Source organism: Durio zibethinus, chromosome 11, assembly GCF_047325235.1.
Source record: "Durio zibethinus cultivar Kanyao isolate XHJ-2024 chromosome 11, ASM4732523v1, whole genome shotgun sequence".
NCBI classification, from domain to species: domain Eukaryota; kingdom Viridiplantae; phylum Streptophyta; class Magnoliopsida; order Malvales; family Malvaceae; genus Durio; species Durio zibethinus.
The window spans coordinates 26,619,290-26,635,073 of record NC_143172.1 but is presented as its reverse complement, the minus strand read 5'-3'; the positions used below and the strand labels follow the sequence as shown (position 1 = coordinate 26,635,073).

Genomic DNA, 15,784 nt, shown 5'->3' with positions numbered 1-15,784 from the left:
ATTTGATTATTGATTGTTGTCTATTGCTTCTGTATTGTTGTGATTATTGCTTCAGGCGTAACAGTTTGATTCACAAAAAACAATATTTAAAAAATAAAAGAATTTAAAGAAAATTTTATTAAAAAATAAAGATATTTGAAGATCGAAAGTAGAATTGTTTTTGTCGTAGTATCCAAAATATTGTTTGACAACAATTATGTGATTTGTTGTAAAATGAAACAATTAATTAATTTCAATAATTAAGATTTAATTTTTGATAATGTGATGCCTTCAATTTTATATTTAAAAAATGTAAAAATATAATATGATATATATATAGATATTTAAATCAAAATTTGTGAGATATCTTTTATAAGATAAAATTATAAGATTTTTGTGTCAAGGTGGATAATATCTCACAGGTAGGATATGATTCTTCACAAATAGTATCAGAGCAGTCACTAATTGTGCATGAGCTAAGTAATACACAGTGAGAGTTATTTCTAGAATTCTAACATTTGTGTGATATTGGTTTTATGATTTTATGTATGTTTTGTGTTGTGATTGTGCTTAACAAAGACGTCAAGTTTTAATGGAGAAGTTGTAATATATTTTTTATAAGATAAAATCATAAAACTTTTGAATTAAATAAGATAATATCTCGTAAGTTAGATGTTGATTTCTACATACAATTTCAAATATATATATATATATTTTTGGAATTTTCAGTATCTTTGACAAACTAAACACAATCTTATTAAGTTGTATTGGAGGGAAAACTTTGTGTCGTTGATTTAAAGATCGGTTAAATGTGAAAAAAAAACTGAAAAAAAGATTTTTTTTTTAGATTAAAAAAAGAAAAAAGAAAAAGCAAAGCGAAATTGTCAAAGTAGTAGGGTTTTCCCATGAAAGACGTGGAGGTTGGTGCTTTTCTTCATGGCGAAGATGTTTCTTTGCTCTTTCCACGCAATGTTGACTCGGAAATCAGAACTCAGCCCCTTACTTTAGATTAAAAGCTACCCATACGTATCCTCTTACCTCATATTAATGCTCCATACCAACAGCAACAAATGTTATTAAGCATGTTTTATTTTACCACCTTTGAGCATGCAAAAAAAGTGCCACAAAAGCAACTTTCCATGCAAATGTGATTTCATCATTTTTAATTATATTACATTCACGACTGCAAATTACATTACAATCAAATAATTCTTATTAATAATCTCAATAAATATTTCATTATTATTATAATATTTATGGATGGATGGGAGCGCTCTTTGATATAATTTTTTTATGCAAAGAGAGACGAAAAGTTAAAGAAATTATAAAGAACGGGCATCGAATCTCAATTTTGCAAAAATTCATCTTCTAACAAAAGCAAATGAATTATTTTAGTTATAATTTGAGTTTGACTCTTTGATACGTTTAATTAACCGCCTTAGGTTATTATTTTCAATAATTGATCTTATGCCGACATTTATATTTATAATTCACGTACCGTAATTTGAAATTTATTTTATTTTAATATATTTTTTATGAAAAAAATTAAAATATAAATTATATAAAAGTATATACATTATATTATTAAGTTAATCTTAATTAACACATTAAATAACAAATTTTTTAAATATAAAAATTAAATAAATAATAAAATATATTATCTTTTAATTTCAAAATTTTAGGTTCAATTTGGGAACTGATGTTTGGGTTTAAAAGAGATCAGATTTAGCCCATGATGGAAGGTTAAGGGGCCTGAACTGGTTATACGCATGGTCCAATACATTTCTTTGCTTTGCGTTTTATGCGGCACAGCTTCCCTGGGTTTTGGGTGCTTTTTTGTATGAGTCCTTGGGTTCAATTAGGGTTTTAGATTTTTCTGCCATTGCAAAGAACTGTATCTTCTTCAAATGGATTCATCATCTCTCAATTCTGTCGAATTGGAACGATTCCTCAATGTATTCTCTCTTTTTCTCTTTTATCTTTGGTTTCATTGCTGAAATAAAAGTAGTAATCTGTTAATTGCTCTGATTTCTGTCAACTTATCATCCAAATTTCACTCTTTTTTTTTGTTTTGGTTTAATGAGTTGATGGGTTTTACACTGTTGGCTTTTTGGTTTAATTGCTTTGTAAAGTTTTTAGTATAGAAGAAAATCTAAAGCGAAATCATGGTGCTTAGTTAGGTTAATGGGTTTATGACATATCCCTTAGCTATTGTATGTAGTATCTTTTGGCTTTGCTTTAAAAAAGGGTTGGTAGCTACAAATACTTTATCTGAAATTAATATACTGAATTTTTTTATCCATTTTATAAAATAATTTCAGCGTTTTGCATCAAAACTCTGTTGTTGAGTATTATTGTCTAGGTGGAACCACTAGAGTCTGGTTTTAGTTTTGTTATTTAGTATGATTTTGCTTGCGAATGCCCTAATGGTGCTCTTTAAGGTTTGTTAATATTCTATATGCAGTATTGTTCTCTCATTATTGTAGTTGATATGCTGATTTTCAATGTGCCGGGAGAAGATATTACTTAGTATGCTAACCTTAAAGGGTGTCCTTAGGGCACTCTGTCAAAATCCATTTAGTATTTACTGGTATGTTGTGTGAATGATAAATTAGCATATTTGTTAGGAAAAAACATGTAAAGGAACCGAGATAAATACACAAGAGTGTCTTTAGTTTAATATCTCAAGGTTGTGAATTGCGATGGATTGATGATTGTTGAAATATTTTTAAATTGATGGGATTAACACTGTTGAGCTTTTGATTTTATTGCTTTGTGAAGGTTTTAGTATCAAAGAAAATCTGAAACAAAGCATGCTAACCTTGGAAACGGCAAGGAGAGCTCTTTGCTTGATGATTTATTGATTTTATTGATTGTTGGAATTGAGTGTTTTTTTTGTCAATTCCTCAATTGATTCGTAACATCATCTCTGTCAGTGATTTTATAATTAATATAGATATCAAGTTGTGAATTGTGAAGGATTGATGATTTTTGAAATAGTATGAGTACCTTTGCTTTAATTTTTAAGTGCAATAGTTGAATGTGGTCTTTCCAATACTTTTGAGATGCTTAAAGTTTTTCCTTTTTTTCGGTTCCTGATTACTTTGTTGTGGCTATACACAGCAAGAAAGGGAAAAAGCCATGCTCAATGAGATGGTAGCAAAGCTTACAAGTGTGTGCTGGGACAAGTGTATAACAAGTACTCCTGGGAGCAAATTCAGCTCGAGTGAATCAGCTTGCCTTTCTCATTGTGCTCAACGATACATGGATATGACCCGTATCATTGTGAAGCGTTTTCAGTCCATGCAGTAATGAGACCTTGCCTGCAGCCCTGGTTACAAGTTGTGACCTTTTCTTGTATCCTTACAATTAATTATTGACTGAAAATCTGTTGCATTTTTTTAACTGATGCTCGTATTTTCCTTTTAAAATTCCTATACAAGGACGGCTTTTGTGCTGTATTATGTCTGGTACATTTTTGCCCTATCTTAGGTCCAATTTATCTTAACCTTTTGCAAAGACTTGGATGTTAAGTTAGCAACTCTAGAATCCCACGAGCTAGGCTTGGAAGGGCTATCACGAATCATGGTCACCAAGTGATTCACATAGTAGCGATCCTTAAGTGGATAAAGCCTCGGTTTGAGCAAACTGAACACTCAGCCATGACTTGCAGCCTTGAAGTGAAACCGCTAAATCAAACAGCCAGAAAAAAGCAACAAGCCATGGCTGAATATTGCAACTAATGGAAGGGTTCTTTTCTTTCGTGGAGGAATAAAACAGCCCCAAGACTTAGTATTAACAAAACAAATGATACACTACAACACGGTTTAGCATGTGGAAAATGAACAAACTAAATGCATGTCTCCAATCAACACCAACCCATACCCACGCCACTTTTCATTTTCATCTTCTCTTAAATCCATAAAAAAAATTAATAATATTTTTCTCATGTTTAATGTACAGTTCATAATTTTGTTTCAAATTGTTGATTACCATTTGTAGATTCAGCATTGTTCCTACCATTCATCCTCTTTGATTCTCCAACTCTGGATAAAGGAAGAATCCCAGGTGATATTTCCCATCTTTCACTATTTCTTCCCCAACTAGAACGCCTAGGATGATGCATGACTCCGTGCCCCTCTGTGTTCTCTAGGGGAAGGATCCGACTTAAATGGAGAGAGACATCAGGCAATCTGCTGTCCTTGTCTGTACTGTCACCACTGAGTTGTCCTTCATCATCACCTATCTCTCCTAAAGCCTCATCCCAAACTGGCTTCCTTCCCATTTCTATGTCACCAATGGCTTTCCCTTTGTTTGGACTGTAACCTCCCCTCACTGTTCTAGGTGAAATTGCAGGTTCTTTAGGAATCTTTGCCCTGAAATTTGTCTTGGATGGAGGAATACCAGTGCAGAAAATCTCCATGAAGTTCTCAATGACCCCTTTGTTGAATGGATTCTCACGTCGATCATACTGGCATCTAAAGTTTTCATAAGTAGACTGCCAAAAGAAAACAAAAACCTGCTGTTACAAGCCTAAGAAATACAAACAACTTAAAAAAAAAAAAATCAAGCATAAACTTATCACTACATGTCACATGTGAGGAAGTATTCCTGTCATTTACCAGAAAAATAATGTTTGTCTAAACATATTCAAGTTATGTTTGGTGTATAAAATGACAGATAAGATAAGATAATAATTATTTTATATTATGTTTGATTTGCATCTAAGGAAAGGAATAGCATTACAAAAGGGATTAATCATTTTCTTGGTATAGGATGATTCAATCCTTTCAAAGTGGAGAGCATTATTTTTAATGCATGAGATCGAATTTACATGTCCTACTCTTAAAAATTACATATAAACTTTGAGGAAGGATAATTTTGACCAACAAATAAATTATCTTATTTTAATCATTGCACATATCAAACACAAGATAAAATGACATTATTTAATCAAATCCCATTCATAATATTATCTTATCCTATTCTATTATAATATTGTGCACCAAACACATGCTCAAAGTGCTAGATTAGCTATTTCTATGGCATAATGACCTGGAAAAAAATATTACCTGGTTTGTACTGATTAGGTACAAATGGAAGACAGTTAGTCCACCAACAAACCAGACTGAAATGAAGGTGTAGAGTACAAGCACAATGGAGGCAGGAGTTTTAATCATTGCTTTCCAGATTGTTGTCTCCTCACCATCCATGATTCTCCTGATATATACCCAGCAAAATCCATGCACATATAAGCAAAGAAGAGTTGTAAAGAAGACAAACATGAAGAAGAACCTGTAATTCCGCTGCACCAAATCAATAAGAAAAGGAATTCAGAGACATCATCATCATCATACAAGTCTCATGCGAATGTAACAATACATCTAATAGCTACATTGAACTATTCTTAAATCGCAAAGAATCTCAAACATGCCCGGAAAAGCCAATAGTAGATATATCAAATGACTGGAAAGAGAAGAGCTTTAAACAGATATAAAAGAAATAAAGAAATAGACTAAAAAAAGTTTCCTAAAAACATAGCAATGCTGTTGCGACTAGTTTGGGTGAAGAGAGTAAAAAATATCATGTAAAAAATATTGCATTACCAGTCCAATGCATTGACCAACCCAAGGGCAATGGTGGTCAAATCTGTCCACACAATTTTTGCATATTGAACAGTGAGAACATCGGGGAGGTCTATACAGCATACAAGTATCACAGTACTTGATCTTCACACTTATACCATTGATAACCACATCCTTTGTACGCGGAAAACGTAATGGTGGAGTTTGGCCAGGACGAACTTCAGTAATTCCTTCATAACCTTCAGGCTCAGGAGGGTGAGAGCTTCGTGGAATAATACCAGGATCTCTTCCTGAGGTTAGTAGAAGAAGAATTATATCCTGGGGAGACAAAAGTGCATCCATAACTCATCAGATTTGCAGTGATCATGGAATTCTTTGGCACTTCATTCTTTACAATAATTAATAAAACCAATTGTCATGAGAAAAAGTTTGAAGATCAAAATATGGTTTGAGAATACAAAATAAACTTCCTATTTATATAATTATCCACCTATAACATATGAAGAGAATAAGATTGAATCTCGATGTGATAACTAGAGGAAAACATTCCAAATGCATACAACATTGAGTAGCAACTTCAAATTATTCATGATATCTGTCATACCATGGTAGAACTTGTATTCAAATGCAAGACGGCATTGACTTTTAATGATCATTTTTACAGACAGCAGATTGTAAAATCACGTTAATAATACTGTAAGGAGAGTTAGACACGGAACATCAGTGACAAAAAGCATGGCAGAGGAAAATAATGGTTTTTAGGAAGGAAATAAACTCACACATAAAGTGAGAGCCACAACAACAACCATTATGGATATTCCCAGGTGATGAGGAAAGTCATCCATCAACTTTCTAGCTACAAAGACACAGAAGACAGCAACAGGAGCAGCAATTAAGAAGATGGTGAAGAAAAGGGATCTCACATCAGGTCCAAATATAAGCCTTCCCCCCAAAACAAATACCTGTAAAACAGAAAAAGCACCCAGAAAACATTGACATAACCATAGTTAAAACAAATGCATTACACTTAAATTACAAGTCAATTTTCCCACAATTATTTTCACAATTTGATTTACACTTGTAACTTAAGTGATCGTCCATGTGCTTAAAGTTGGGTTAGACTGTTCATAAAAAAAAAAAAAAAAAGTTGGCCAAAGATTGCAACATCCCAACTAATTCACAAAATTTCAGAGTTGCGTTCAGGCTTAATCATTTCTCTCACTAACAAAAGCAATTCACCTATTAGCAAATGGTAATCAACCTGTTGAACTCCCAAGATAATTGGACCAACATAAAAAAAAAAAAAAACTAAAATCAAAACAACCCAATTCACCAAACACCATTTTTTTTTGTTACACAACTCTAGACAAAGAAAAAAAAAAAAAAAAACCTTTGCCATCATACAGCAACAAAACCCCATTATAAACTTCTTACCCCATCAAATAAACCATAAATTTCAGATCTTTGATCAACAAACCAATCAAACAAAGAAGTCCTTTTTTTTGCTTACATTGCTACCCTTCCAAGCTTTATAAGTTCTGATGAAACCGTCAGGGGCATGGTTGGCTTCATTGGCCAAATCTGGAGATGGAGGCTGCAAACCATTCATCTTCCAAAAATTCTATTTTTTTTTTCTTTTTCCTCTCACAATTGGGTTCAGAATTGAAGACTAGTACTAGTTGTGAAAGAAAAAAAGATTCTTTTTTTTGGCCAAAAGCAGCAAACAAATTAGAAAAGGTCGCTTTTTTTTTTCTTTGGGTTCTCACTTTATACTTTATTTCTTTGATATTGAAGACAACGATTTGCATTGACTTTTCTCTACTTTTGATGCTCTTCCCTTCCCCGGCTAACTTGGCCAATCAGCCTCCGCCGTCTAGTTGGCTATGGGCCACCGTCAAGCTGGTCAACAGTTTCAAAATTGCTCTAAAGATTCTTTTTATTCTAGTCTAATCCATTTTTCTAATTTGTACTGCCACCGAAGGGCAAAGCCAAATTAGATGAAGTTAGAGAGAGACACTCTCGCATAAAAAATGTTATACACTACGAATATAATATAAAAATAAAATATAAATATGATTTAAAATTTTAATAATAATTATATATATTTAATAAAATAAATATATATTTTTTATTTAAATAATTTTAAAAAAATATTTTTATATATTTTTTATACATTTGAGATTTATGTTTGAAATACTCTTCATGAGAACTGAATCCAAATTGACCAAAAAAAATTATATTAATGGATCTTTCTTTTTACATTAGCATTAAATAGAAAATTACAATATTTGTTTTTTTTGTAAGTAGTCATTCCTTTTATTTTTGACTATTTTTTATATCAAAAAATTATTTTTTTTAATTTTTTGACACTTTAAAATTATTTTTTTAATTTCTTTAACTCTTTAGCTTTAAAAATTATGAAACATTAAATTTATAAAATAATTTAAAATTTAATTTTATATTCACTAAAATAAAAATGGAGGGAAATGGTTAGAAGAAGCAATGAGGGTTGGGGGTTGGCAAATAGTAACAATAATAATATTTAAAAAAAGGAGTCAAAGTGAAGGCCTAAGTGGGAGGATTTGATGCCACTTGACAAGGTCATGATTATGATTAAGGGTTTAGCATCCTAAGCAACAAATTTAAACACAATATGACATTTTTTTTTTTAATTTTGTTTCATTTTGAGGGAAGCTTTCTTTAAACAAACAAATTAATTTCAAATGGGATTGGATTAAATCGTGAAGAGACCAATGTTCTCTAAGTTGAAATTTTGCCTATTCCATGTGTAAGTTTTTTTTTTTTTTTTTTTTGTTTATGCTATAAAATATACCATTGACATTGGGGAAAGACAAGTGCAGCCAGCCAGCCAGCAACTTCAACACAATGAACCCATAAAAGTTCTATGAAATCTTACAAATCTCGTACTCCTTTCATTTTAAAATATTTATCATGTATTAATTTTTATGGAGGTTAAAATTTTTTTTATTTTAATATATTTAATATTAAATTTTAATTTTTTATAAAATTAAAATATCATAATTTTTAATATTAAAAAATAAAAAATCATACAAAATAAATTTAAATTATGAAAAAAAAGTTTTTGATGTTAAAAAAAATAAAACATAATTTTTAAACATTTCAAAAAAAAAATGAAAATGAAAAAAAACTTTATCATATTGCAAATTGTATTTTTATGAAAGAACCCCAATAAATCAAAGTTGATAAGACATCCCACTAACTAAGCCAATCGTAGCATACTTTTAACTTTGAAATATGGAAAAAAAAAATCTTACAAGTGTAATTTAACTTTAATTTTGGTCAAACGTTATAATATAGTAATACCTAAAATCGATGGTAACTGAATGGAGTAGTTAGTAATTTAGTAGGGAAAAAACTAGAGCTTGCTACTTGAGGAGCAAGAACCACTCAAAATTACCGATAACCAAAAAGAAAAGAGAGAGAGAGAGAGAGATTAAAGTAAATTTTCTCTTTTTGTGTTTTGTATTAATCAAATAAATTAATTTGGTAAGTATAAATTTTAATAAGTAATTCATAAATATTAAGTAATTTTGTAATTAAAAGTTAAATATAAAAGGCTTACAATTTGAAACCTACAAACATATGTTAAAGAAAGGTTTGCATTTAAAGTTTTAATTCAATTAATTTATATAATTATAATAAATATATTTAATAAATTTAATATTTAAAATTTAATACTTATATATATTTTTTTATTAAAAAACTTTTGACAAGCTTTTGTTAAAAAAATAAAAGAAGTTGGTGTGGATTTATGGCTAGCATTTGCTTAAGTTAGAGTACAGATTCTATTAAGGAGTGGGCCAAAATTAATCGGAATCAATGTTGTCGGAATCTTATTGGACCTTAAACTGTACAAAAGGAATCCAATTCTGTTGGAAAAACATGGGCCAATGGTTCATTAAGGCAAAATAGGTCCCACCGGGAGTCGAACCCAGGTCGCTGGATTCAAAGTCCAGAGTGCTAACCACTACACCATGGAACCCCCGTGCTAACGAGTCTCAGTAATATATTATTCAAAAGAAAACTAAGTGGGCACTGGTCATTCAGCCATCATGTCCCTTTTTTTTTTTTTTTTTTTTTTTTTTAAGGAAAGCCACCATTTATCATAATTAAAAAAAAAAAAACCCACATTAAAGGAGAGCTCTATCTATATCTGTGGCGATAAAGCAACATTTAAAATGTTAGCTGGGCGATAATCAATCAAGTAAAACGAACAAGATGCCTTACTAATTGTGTGTTTTCACTATCCTTGCATCTGCCACAGCTACCTAATAAATAAAAGTTTTGAGCGATTCAAAGTTTTCTTTTTAGGGTTCTAAAATCATCAATTTGTTTAGGTTGACAATAATCAAGCAAGACCTGATTTATGGCAGATGTAGCATGTGGAGGGCGTTGAAACTTGTTGTGAAACATTTGAAACGTAGACGGCAAAAAGAAATTGGTTGGTGATGGATGCATATATAGTTTCATTGCACACCAAATAGCAACATGAAAAAAAGAAGGAAGATTCTCACCTTTTATTATGCCACTTAAAATCAAAATTATTCTAAATATATAGATATGTGATATATATCAAGATAATTTTATCACTTCAACTAATTACTTCTTTAATTTTTTTGTATAAACAAATTTGTAATTTAAGAATTAAAAAAAGGGTTTACGGATGTTTGGATTTGAATCCAAATCTGTTGAAGATTATTTTTTAATAATATCTACATAAATCAATTGAGATAAATTTCAATTTTTTTTTTGTATGTTTTGTTCCAATGGATATTGCATTAATTCCTCCTCTAATGATAAGGACAATGGATAATTAGCTTTGTTTTCTTTTGGATTTTCTATGGCTTGGGCTATTCTCTATTTGGTTATTGTACATGGTTTACATTCTTTCAATTCATATATCCTTTTTGTAGCTACTTTGATCAGCTCGGCACACAAAAGACAAGGGCTTGGCCAAGAGAGTTCAAAGTAAATGCTGCTTAACGACAAAAGATCCAATGTCATTTTAGGGTGAGTCATTCAAAAACAGCCTAAGCACATCAACTTAATCTTTAAGTTTATTCATCAATTGTGTTAGAATTACTATATCTAATTAATGCATAATTAATAAATATATACACTATCAGAGTATTAGTTAATTAAAATTTCATTGAGATCAGGATAGTAGTATTTGTCTCTTTAGTTTGAATTATGAAGAAAGAGGAAAGGGCTAAGATTTTTTTTACAAAAGATGTTACGGGATAGGAAAGATGATTGAAGTATTAAGATTTGAATCATAAATTTGTTGGATAATATTTTTTTAATATTAACTACATAAATTAAGTTAAAACTTAGATTTGGAAGATTAAAAGTTATGGGATGAGAGAATTATATTCAATAATATAATATAAATCTAATGAATTTTCACACGTTAAAAGTTCAAAGAAATTTAAATAGTCAAAAGAATAGGTTAGAGTTAATTAAGGTTAGAATTAGTGAAAGGAATGAAGTCTTATAGAACAATCTGAAGTTACAATTGCGTAAGCAACCAAGTTGTGCAATTGGATTACACGATTTTCATGCAAAATGGATTAAACCTTGCACTTATTCGTTCTGACAAATAGAAACAGTTTATTTTATAAGCTTTAATATTTAGTGCCAATCGATCATCATCAGTTTATGTTTAACACAGCATCCAGGATTGGCAACACCGATTCCTGGCTGAGTCATTGTCAACATAAAATGGCCGCTAACATCTAACTCTTCCCCCATAGCCTCTTTTTTTGCCTGAAATTGCAGAATCACCTGCCCTGGTACGCAACAAGATTTTCAGGATCTCTAGGAACTAAAGTTTACAGGATAAACCTTTTCTCAAATATCGATAATATTAAGGAATACATTCCTTTTCTTGCCCAACAATGCTTAATGTATGAACCAATTAACCCACAATTCCACATCATATTCCTCTTTCAGATAATATTCCTTCTGGTCCACTAAAGAAACTAACCAAACATTTGTTCACATTTTGGATATTTTGCTCTTTCAGATTTGACCCATTAGATACAGATAATGGATCTTAACTTTGAAAATACTCAGGAGCCCAATATGAATGAAGGCTTAGGCTGTTGGAATGTTAATCTATATAAATGGGTTTTAAGGTTTTCCCCATTGGGGTTGTGATAATTCTGTCCTATATATAGGAATCCTTCTAATTTGGTTGGACTCGTTTTTCTTTGGTTGGAGCAAAAGTAAGGTTTTCTCTGGTTGCCATTTGTTTATAAAGTGTGGTTAGAATGAATATGGTACATTTAAATTCATTCATGTTATAGGATCAAAGTTTAAATGAGAATGAAAGATTAATTCCATATAGAAATTAAATTAAATTAATTATACTATTCACATTTTAACCAAGTAATTTTAAAAAGAAATTTATATCCAAAAAGTATTTTTGTACTCTTTGCTTTCAAAAGCAAAAAGTAAATTTGTACTAAAATGAAAACTAAAACAAAGAGGTTAAAATCAACCTGCAGTCTTCTTTTAACAAACTAAGTAAATAGAAGGCACCCGTCTTTTCTCTCTATTAATATTTCACACCAAATGTGCTATAGGATTTGGATGAGAGGAAGCTAGGATTAAGTTTTACCTGACTTATAATCAACCTTCTTCCATAATAATAATAATAATGATATTATTATTATTATTATTTCTAATTAATACTACCTTGTATCAGAGAAAGAGGGAGCTGGAGCAGAAGAGATAACGGCATACCATCCATTGATAATTGTCTCTGGCATTCTAGGTATTTTCCAGCTTTTATATCCCAAGCATTACCTCCTTCCTGCTATCCATGATGGTTTGTGCAGTATAGTAGATTCATTTAGTGCATGCCATGGTAAACTCATCGAGAGGGAGGAATCAGTCCGAGTCAAATGAGTAAACTGAAAAACCCATGAAATGCAGAAAAGAAAAATGGACTTAAAAGTTTAAAACCTGGAGCTTTTTTTTTTTTTTTTTTATTTCTCTACGAAAGTTTAGGTGTTCATCTAGGCTGCATCTTCTTAATGTTTGTTCATGTATTTGTATATATGTTTTCGGTAGGCGAGAATATATGCAAATTATATATTCATGCAAAGGAAAATCTGATCCTCATTTAATTTCCTGATTCTGAACCTGATCACAACAATCATGAATATTTATTTAGGTAACATCCTCTCTTTCATGGTGTACCTTGCGCCTCTGTAAGTGTTCTTTTTTGTTCCGTTTCCATTATGTTTATTAAACTTCCTATATATATAAAATGAGAATCGGACGATATTCTAAATTGCAGGCCAACGTCTGTTCGGGTTTACAGAAAGAAATCGACTGAAGGGTTTCAGTCGATTCCATATGTTGTTGCACTAGTCAGCGCAGTGCTTTGGATATACTATGCCACACTAAAACCCAATGCTTACCTTCTCATGACCATCAATTCCATTGGTTGCGTTGTGGAAACTATCTACATCCTTTTCTTCATCATTTACGCTCCAAAGAAAGCTAGGGTATATACTAAGTAGTCATATAGCCTATTTTGTTTACATGGTCCCGTTGAATATCTTATTGAAGCTTTAGAGTGGAATCGATATGTTATTGCAGATTTCGACTTTGAAGCTGCTTCTGTTACTCAATTTTGGAGGCCTTCTCTTGATCCTTCTTCTTACACATTTCTTCTCCAAAGGGACAACCCGAATCCATATTGTTGGATGGTTTTGTGTAGTATCATCAGCAGGTGTTTTTGCAGCGCCTTTGAGCATAATGGTCAGATTTTTCCCTTTCTTCTTTTCTTTTTTCTCTTTGGTTTCCCAATGACTCTTGCCTTATTGTTACTTTTAACTCTATGTTGTTTGTTATATTTCTAAGAGGTTGGTCGTTCACACCAAAAGCGTGGAGTTCATGCCATTCAGTTTATCATTTTTCCTCACCTTGAGTGCCATTATGTGGTTGATCTATGGCCTCCTTCTAAAAGACTTCTATATATCTGTAAGTAATACCCATATTTCAGCTTAAAATCTACAATATATATATATATATATATATATATACATATCAAGATTTATTTGTTTATTTCTAATAAGATGCATGCACACTGTGGCTTCAACCTAGAAATACAATCCTTCAATATTTATCAACCCCTGCTGCCCTGCATGCCCTCATTTCTAATTTTATTGTTAATTTTTCTCTGATGCCTTTTCTTTTCCTTTTTATTTCCCTTTGTGGATCAATAATTTCAGCTCCCAAACACAGTGGGAATTGTTTTAGGGACGATCCAAATGGTACTATACGTAGTCTACAAAAAGTACAAGAACAATGTAAAAAATGAGCAGATCAAGCAACCGGCACAAGCACTTGTGAATGGAAAGAGCTTAGAACAGATACAAGCTTCCAGTACCCACTCCTCGCTGCAAGTTTCCGGTAATGTTGAAGTTGGCAGAGATGAAAATCAGCATGACCCTCAATTAGAACATGATGATAAAAGCATGGAAAGCACCAATAATCAAGCTGAACCCGAATCCGATTGAACTTGCATTTCACATTGCTAGCAGTACTATACTATAAACTTAAGAATTAATTATGTAATTAAAGCCAACTTAGGAACAACCACTGAAATGCTTGGACTCCTGTTTTAAGGCTTCTTTTTAAACTTTGATGCTGTTTTAACTATTGGAAGCAAGTTAATCAAGGACTGGAGGAACCAAGGAAAAGCTTGGACTCCTGGCTTTATCGTCTTCTTTTTTCTACTATAGCATATGGACTATATATATGATTAGTATGTATAATTATTGAAATTTGCAAAATATGTATATATATGGACTGATATTGATGGGATAAAACTTGTGTGAAAATTTTTAAGCGACGTTAATGAGTTATGCCACACAAAGGAAGGACCTATTAAACTTCACTTTCTTGAACTTATTCTTTTTTTTTTTTTGGCTTGAAAAGCAGCAATCATGCATATGGCAAAGCTCTAAGGCTGCATGCATTTGGATGAATATTTTTTCCGATACAGTAATGCCTAATCTTCTACTTTCCTCCAGATGCAGCTTGCTTATATTGACTTGTCAGCCTTCTGAGCAGTTGATATATGGACTTGCGTAAAGAATTCGACATTATCATAAAAAAAACAAATAATTTATCAATTATTCATTTCTTGACTTACCTGAATATTGAAGGCAGCCATACATTGGTCCAAACAAGGTTAGAAAACACGTTTTGTACAGTCAAAGCAAAATCAAAGTTAATAATCTAATTAATTAAAGTCAGGTAATATTCCACCAAGGGAAAATAATGACCGTTTGTTTCATTGTTTTCATTATCCAATCTAGCTATCATGCACTCTAACTAAAGCTATATATATATATATATAAAATCGATGTTTGCAAGTATGAAACGAGAATCACTCGTAGAATAGATGAATTATTGTTGCAGAAGTCAAAAGAAACTTTTTGATAATCATTTGTAACACATGTTTCAGTCTCAACCAAAAGATTTAAACTTCAAGCACAGCCGCAATATCAATATATAAAGGCCTAAAGTTATAGAAACGAAGCCTCCAAATGATTGTTGCCCGTTGAAACACTCTGTTCTAGCTAGCCGTTAGAACTTGAAAAATTGTGTTCCTTTAAGCATGCCAGTACCAGGTTATGTGGACATCTTTCCCTCTCAACTGTAATGACAGATCTTGACGATTAGTTTTGAAGAAATCAATTAATATTATATTAAATATTATTTTTTTATTAATGTATTCTATTACATATATGATAGGAGGAGAAAAAAATTTAAGGAAAAATGAAAAGTAGAGGTTTTATGAAGAGAAGTTGTGATTGATTAAAAAGAAAAAAAGAAACACATATTTGGTACTTGATTATAGTCTTAAAGTCTTATAAAAAATTTAAAAGTCAATTTAAATTTTAATGAATTGACACGTTTGTGATTTAATTTTAAGGATTTAATCTATAAATAATGATTAATTGGTATAATAAATAGCTAAATAATCATGTGATTTTAATCTTCTTAAACCACAATGTTAAAGAGTAAACTAAAGGCAGCTAAAAAAAATAAAAATCAATGTTTGTTTTGAGGATGAATTTAATTTATTTAATATATTTACATTTTTTTTGCCAATAATTTTTTTTTTTTTGAGTTTATATTTGATATACTGTTAA

At 31.1% G+C, this 15,784-nt stretch overlaps 3 protein-coding genes and 1 non-coding gene across 5 annotated transcripts; 2 read left to right on the top strand and 2 right to left on the bottom strand.

The window, feature by feature from the left end:
- Positions 1–1,773: 1,773 nt before the first annotated feature.
- Positions 1,774–3,498, top strand: LOC111290986 (mitochondrial import inner membrane translocase subunit TIM8-like). The gene is made up of 2 exons (XM_022882509.2): positions 1,774–1,934; positions 3,103–3,498. The coding sequence occupies exons 1-2, from the start codon at positions 1,887–1,889 to the stop codon at positions 3,289–3,291; spliced, it is 237 nt and encodes a 78-aa protein (XP_022738244.1). The 5' UTR covers positions 1,774–1,886; the 3' UTR covers positions 3,292–3,498.
- Positions 3,499–3,747: 249 nt separating this feature from the next.
- LOC111290984 (putative protein S-acyltransferase 7) lies at positions 3,748–7,584 on the bottom strand. Of its 2 annotated transcripts, none has more exons than XM_022882507.2 (5): positions 7,075–7,584; positions 6,344–6,526; positions 5,586–5,882; positions 5,052–5,285; positions 3,748–4,477 (listed from the first exon to the last, which is right to left on the bottom strand). In XM_022882507.2, the coding sequence occupies exons 1-5, from the start codon at positions 7,171–7,173 to the stop codon at positions 3,944–3,946; spliced, it is 1,347 nt and encodes a 448-aa protein (XP_022738242.2). In that variant the 5' UTR covers positions 7,174–7,584; the 3' UTR covers positions 3,748–3,943. The 2 variants fall into 2 exon arrangements, with proteins under 2 accessions (XP_022738242.2, XP_089624668.1); XM_089768542.1 differs by having other exon boundaries at positions 6,999–7,379.
- A 1,932-nt stretch (positions 7,585–9,516) lies between these two features.
- TRNAQ-UUG (transfer RNA glutamine (anticodon UUG)) lies at positions 9,517–9,588 on the bottom strand. Its single transcript has one exon. It is a non-coding gene; the product is annotated as a tRNA-Gln (tRNA).
- A 2,143-nt stretch (positions 9,589–11,731) lies between these two features.
- Positions 11,732–14,325, top strand: LOC111290333 (bidirectional sugar transporter SWEET14-like). The gene is made up of 7 exons (XM_089768750.1): positions 11,732–11,735; positions 12,316–12,384; positions 12,787–12,823; positions 12,913–13,123; positions 13,218–13,379; positions 13,482–13,601; positions 13,853–14,325. The coding sequence occupies exons 1-7, from the start codon at positions 11,732–11,734 to the stop codon at positions 14,138–14,140; spliced, it is 891 nt and encodes a 296-aa protein (XP_089624876.1). The 3' UTR covers positions 14,141–14,325.
- Positions 14,326–15,784: the final 1,459 nt, after the last annotated feature.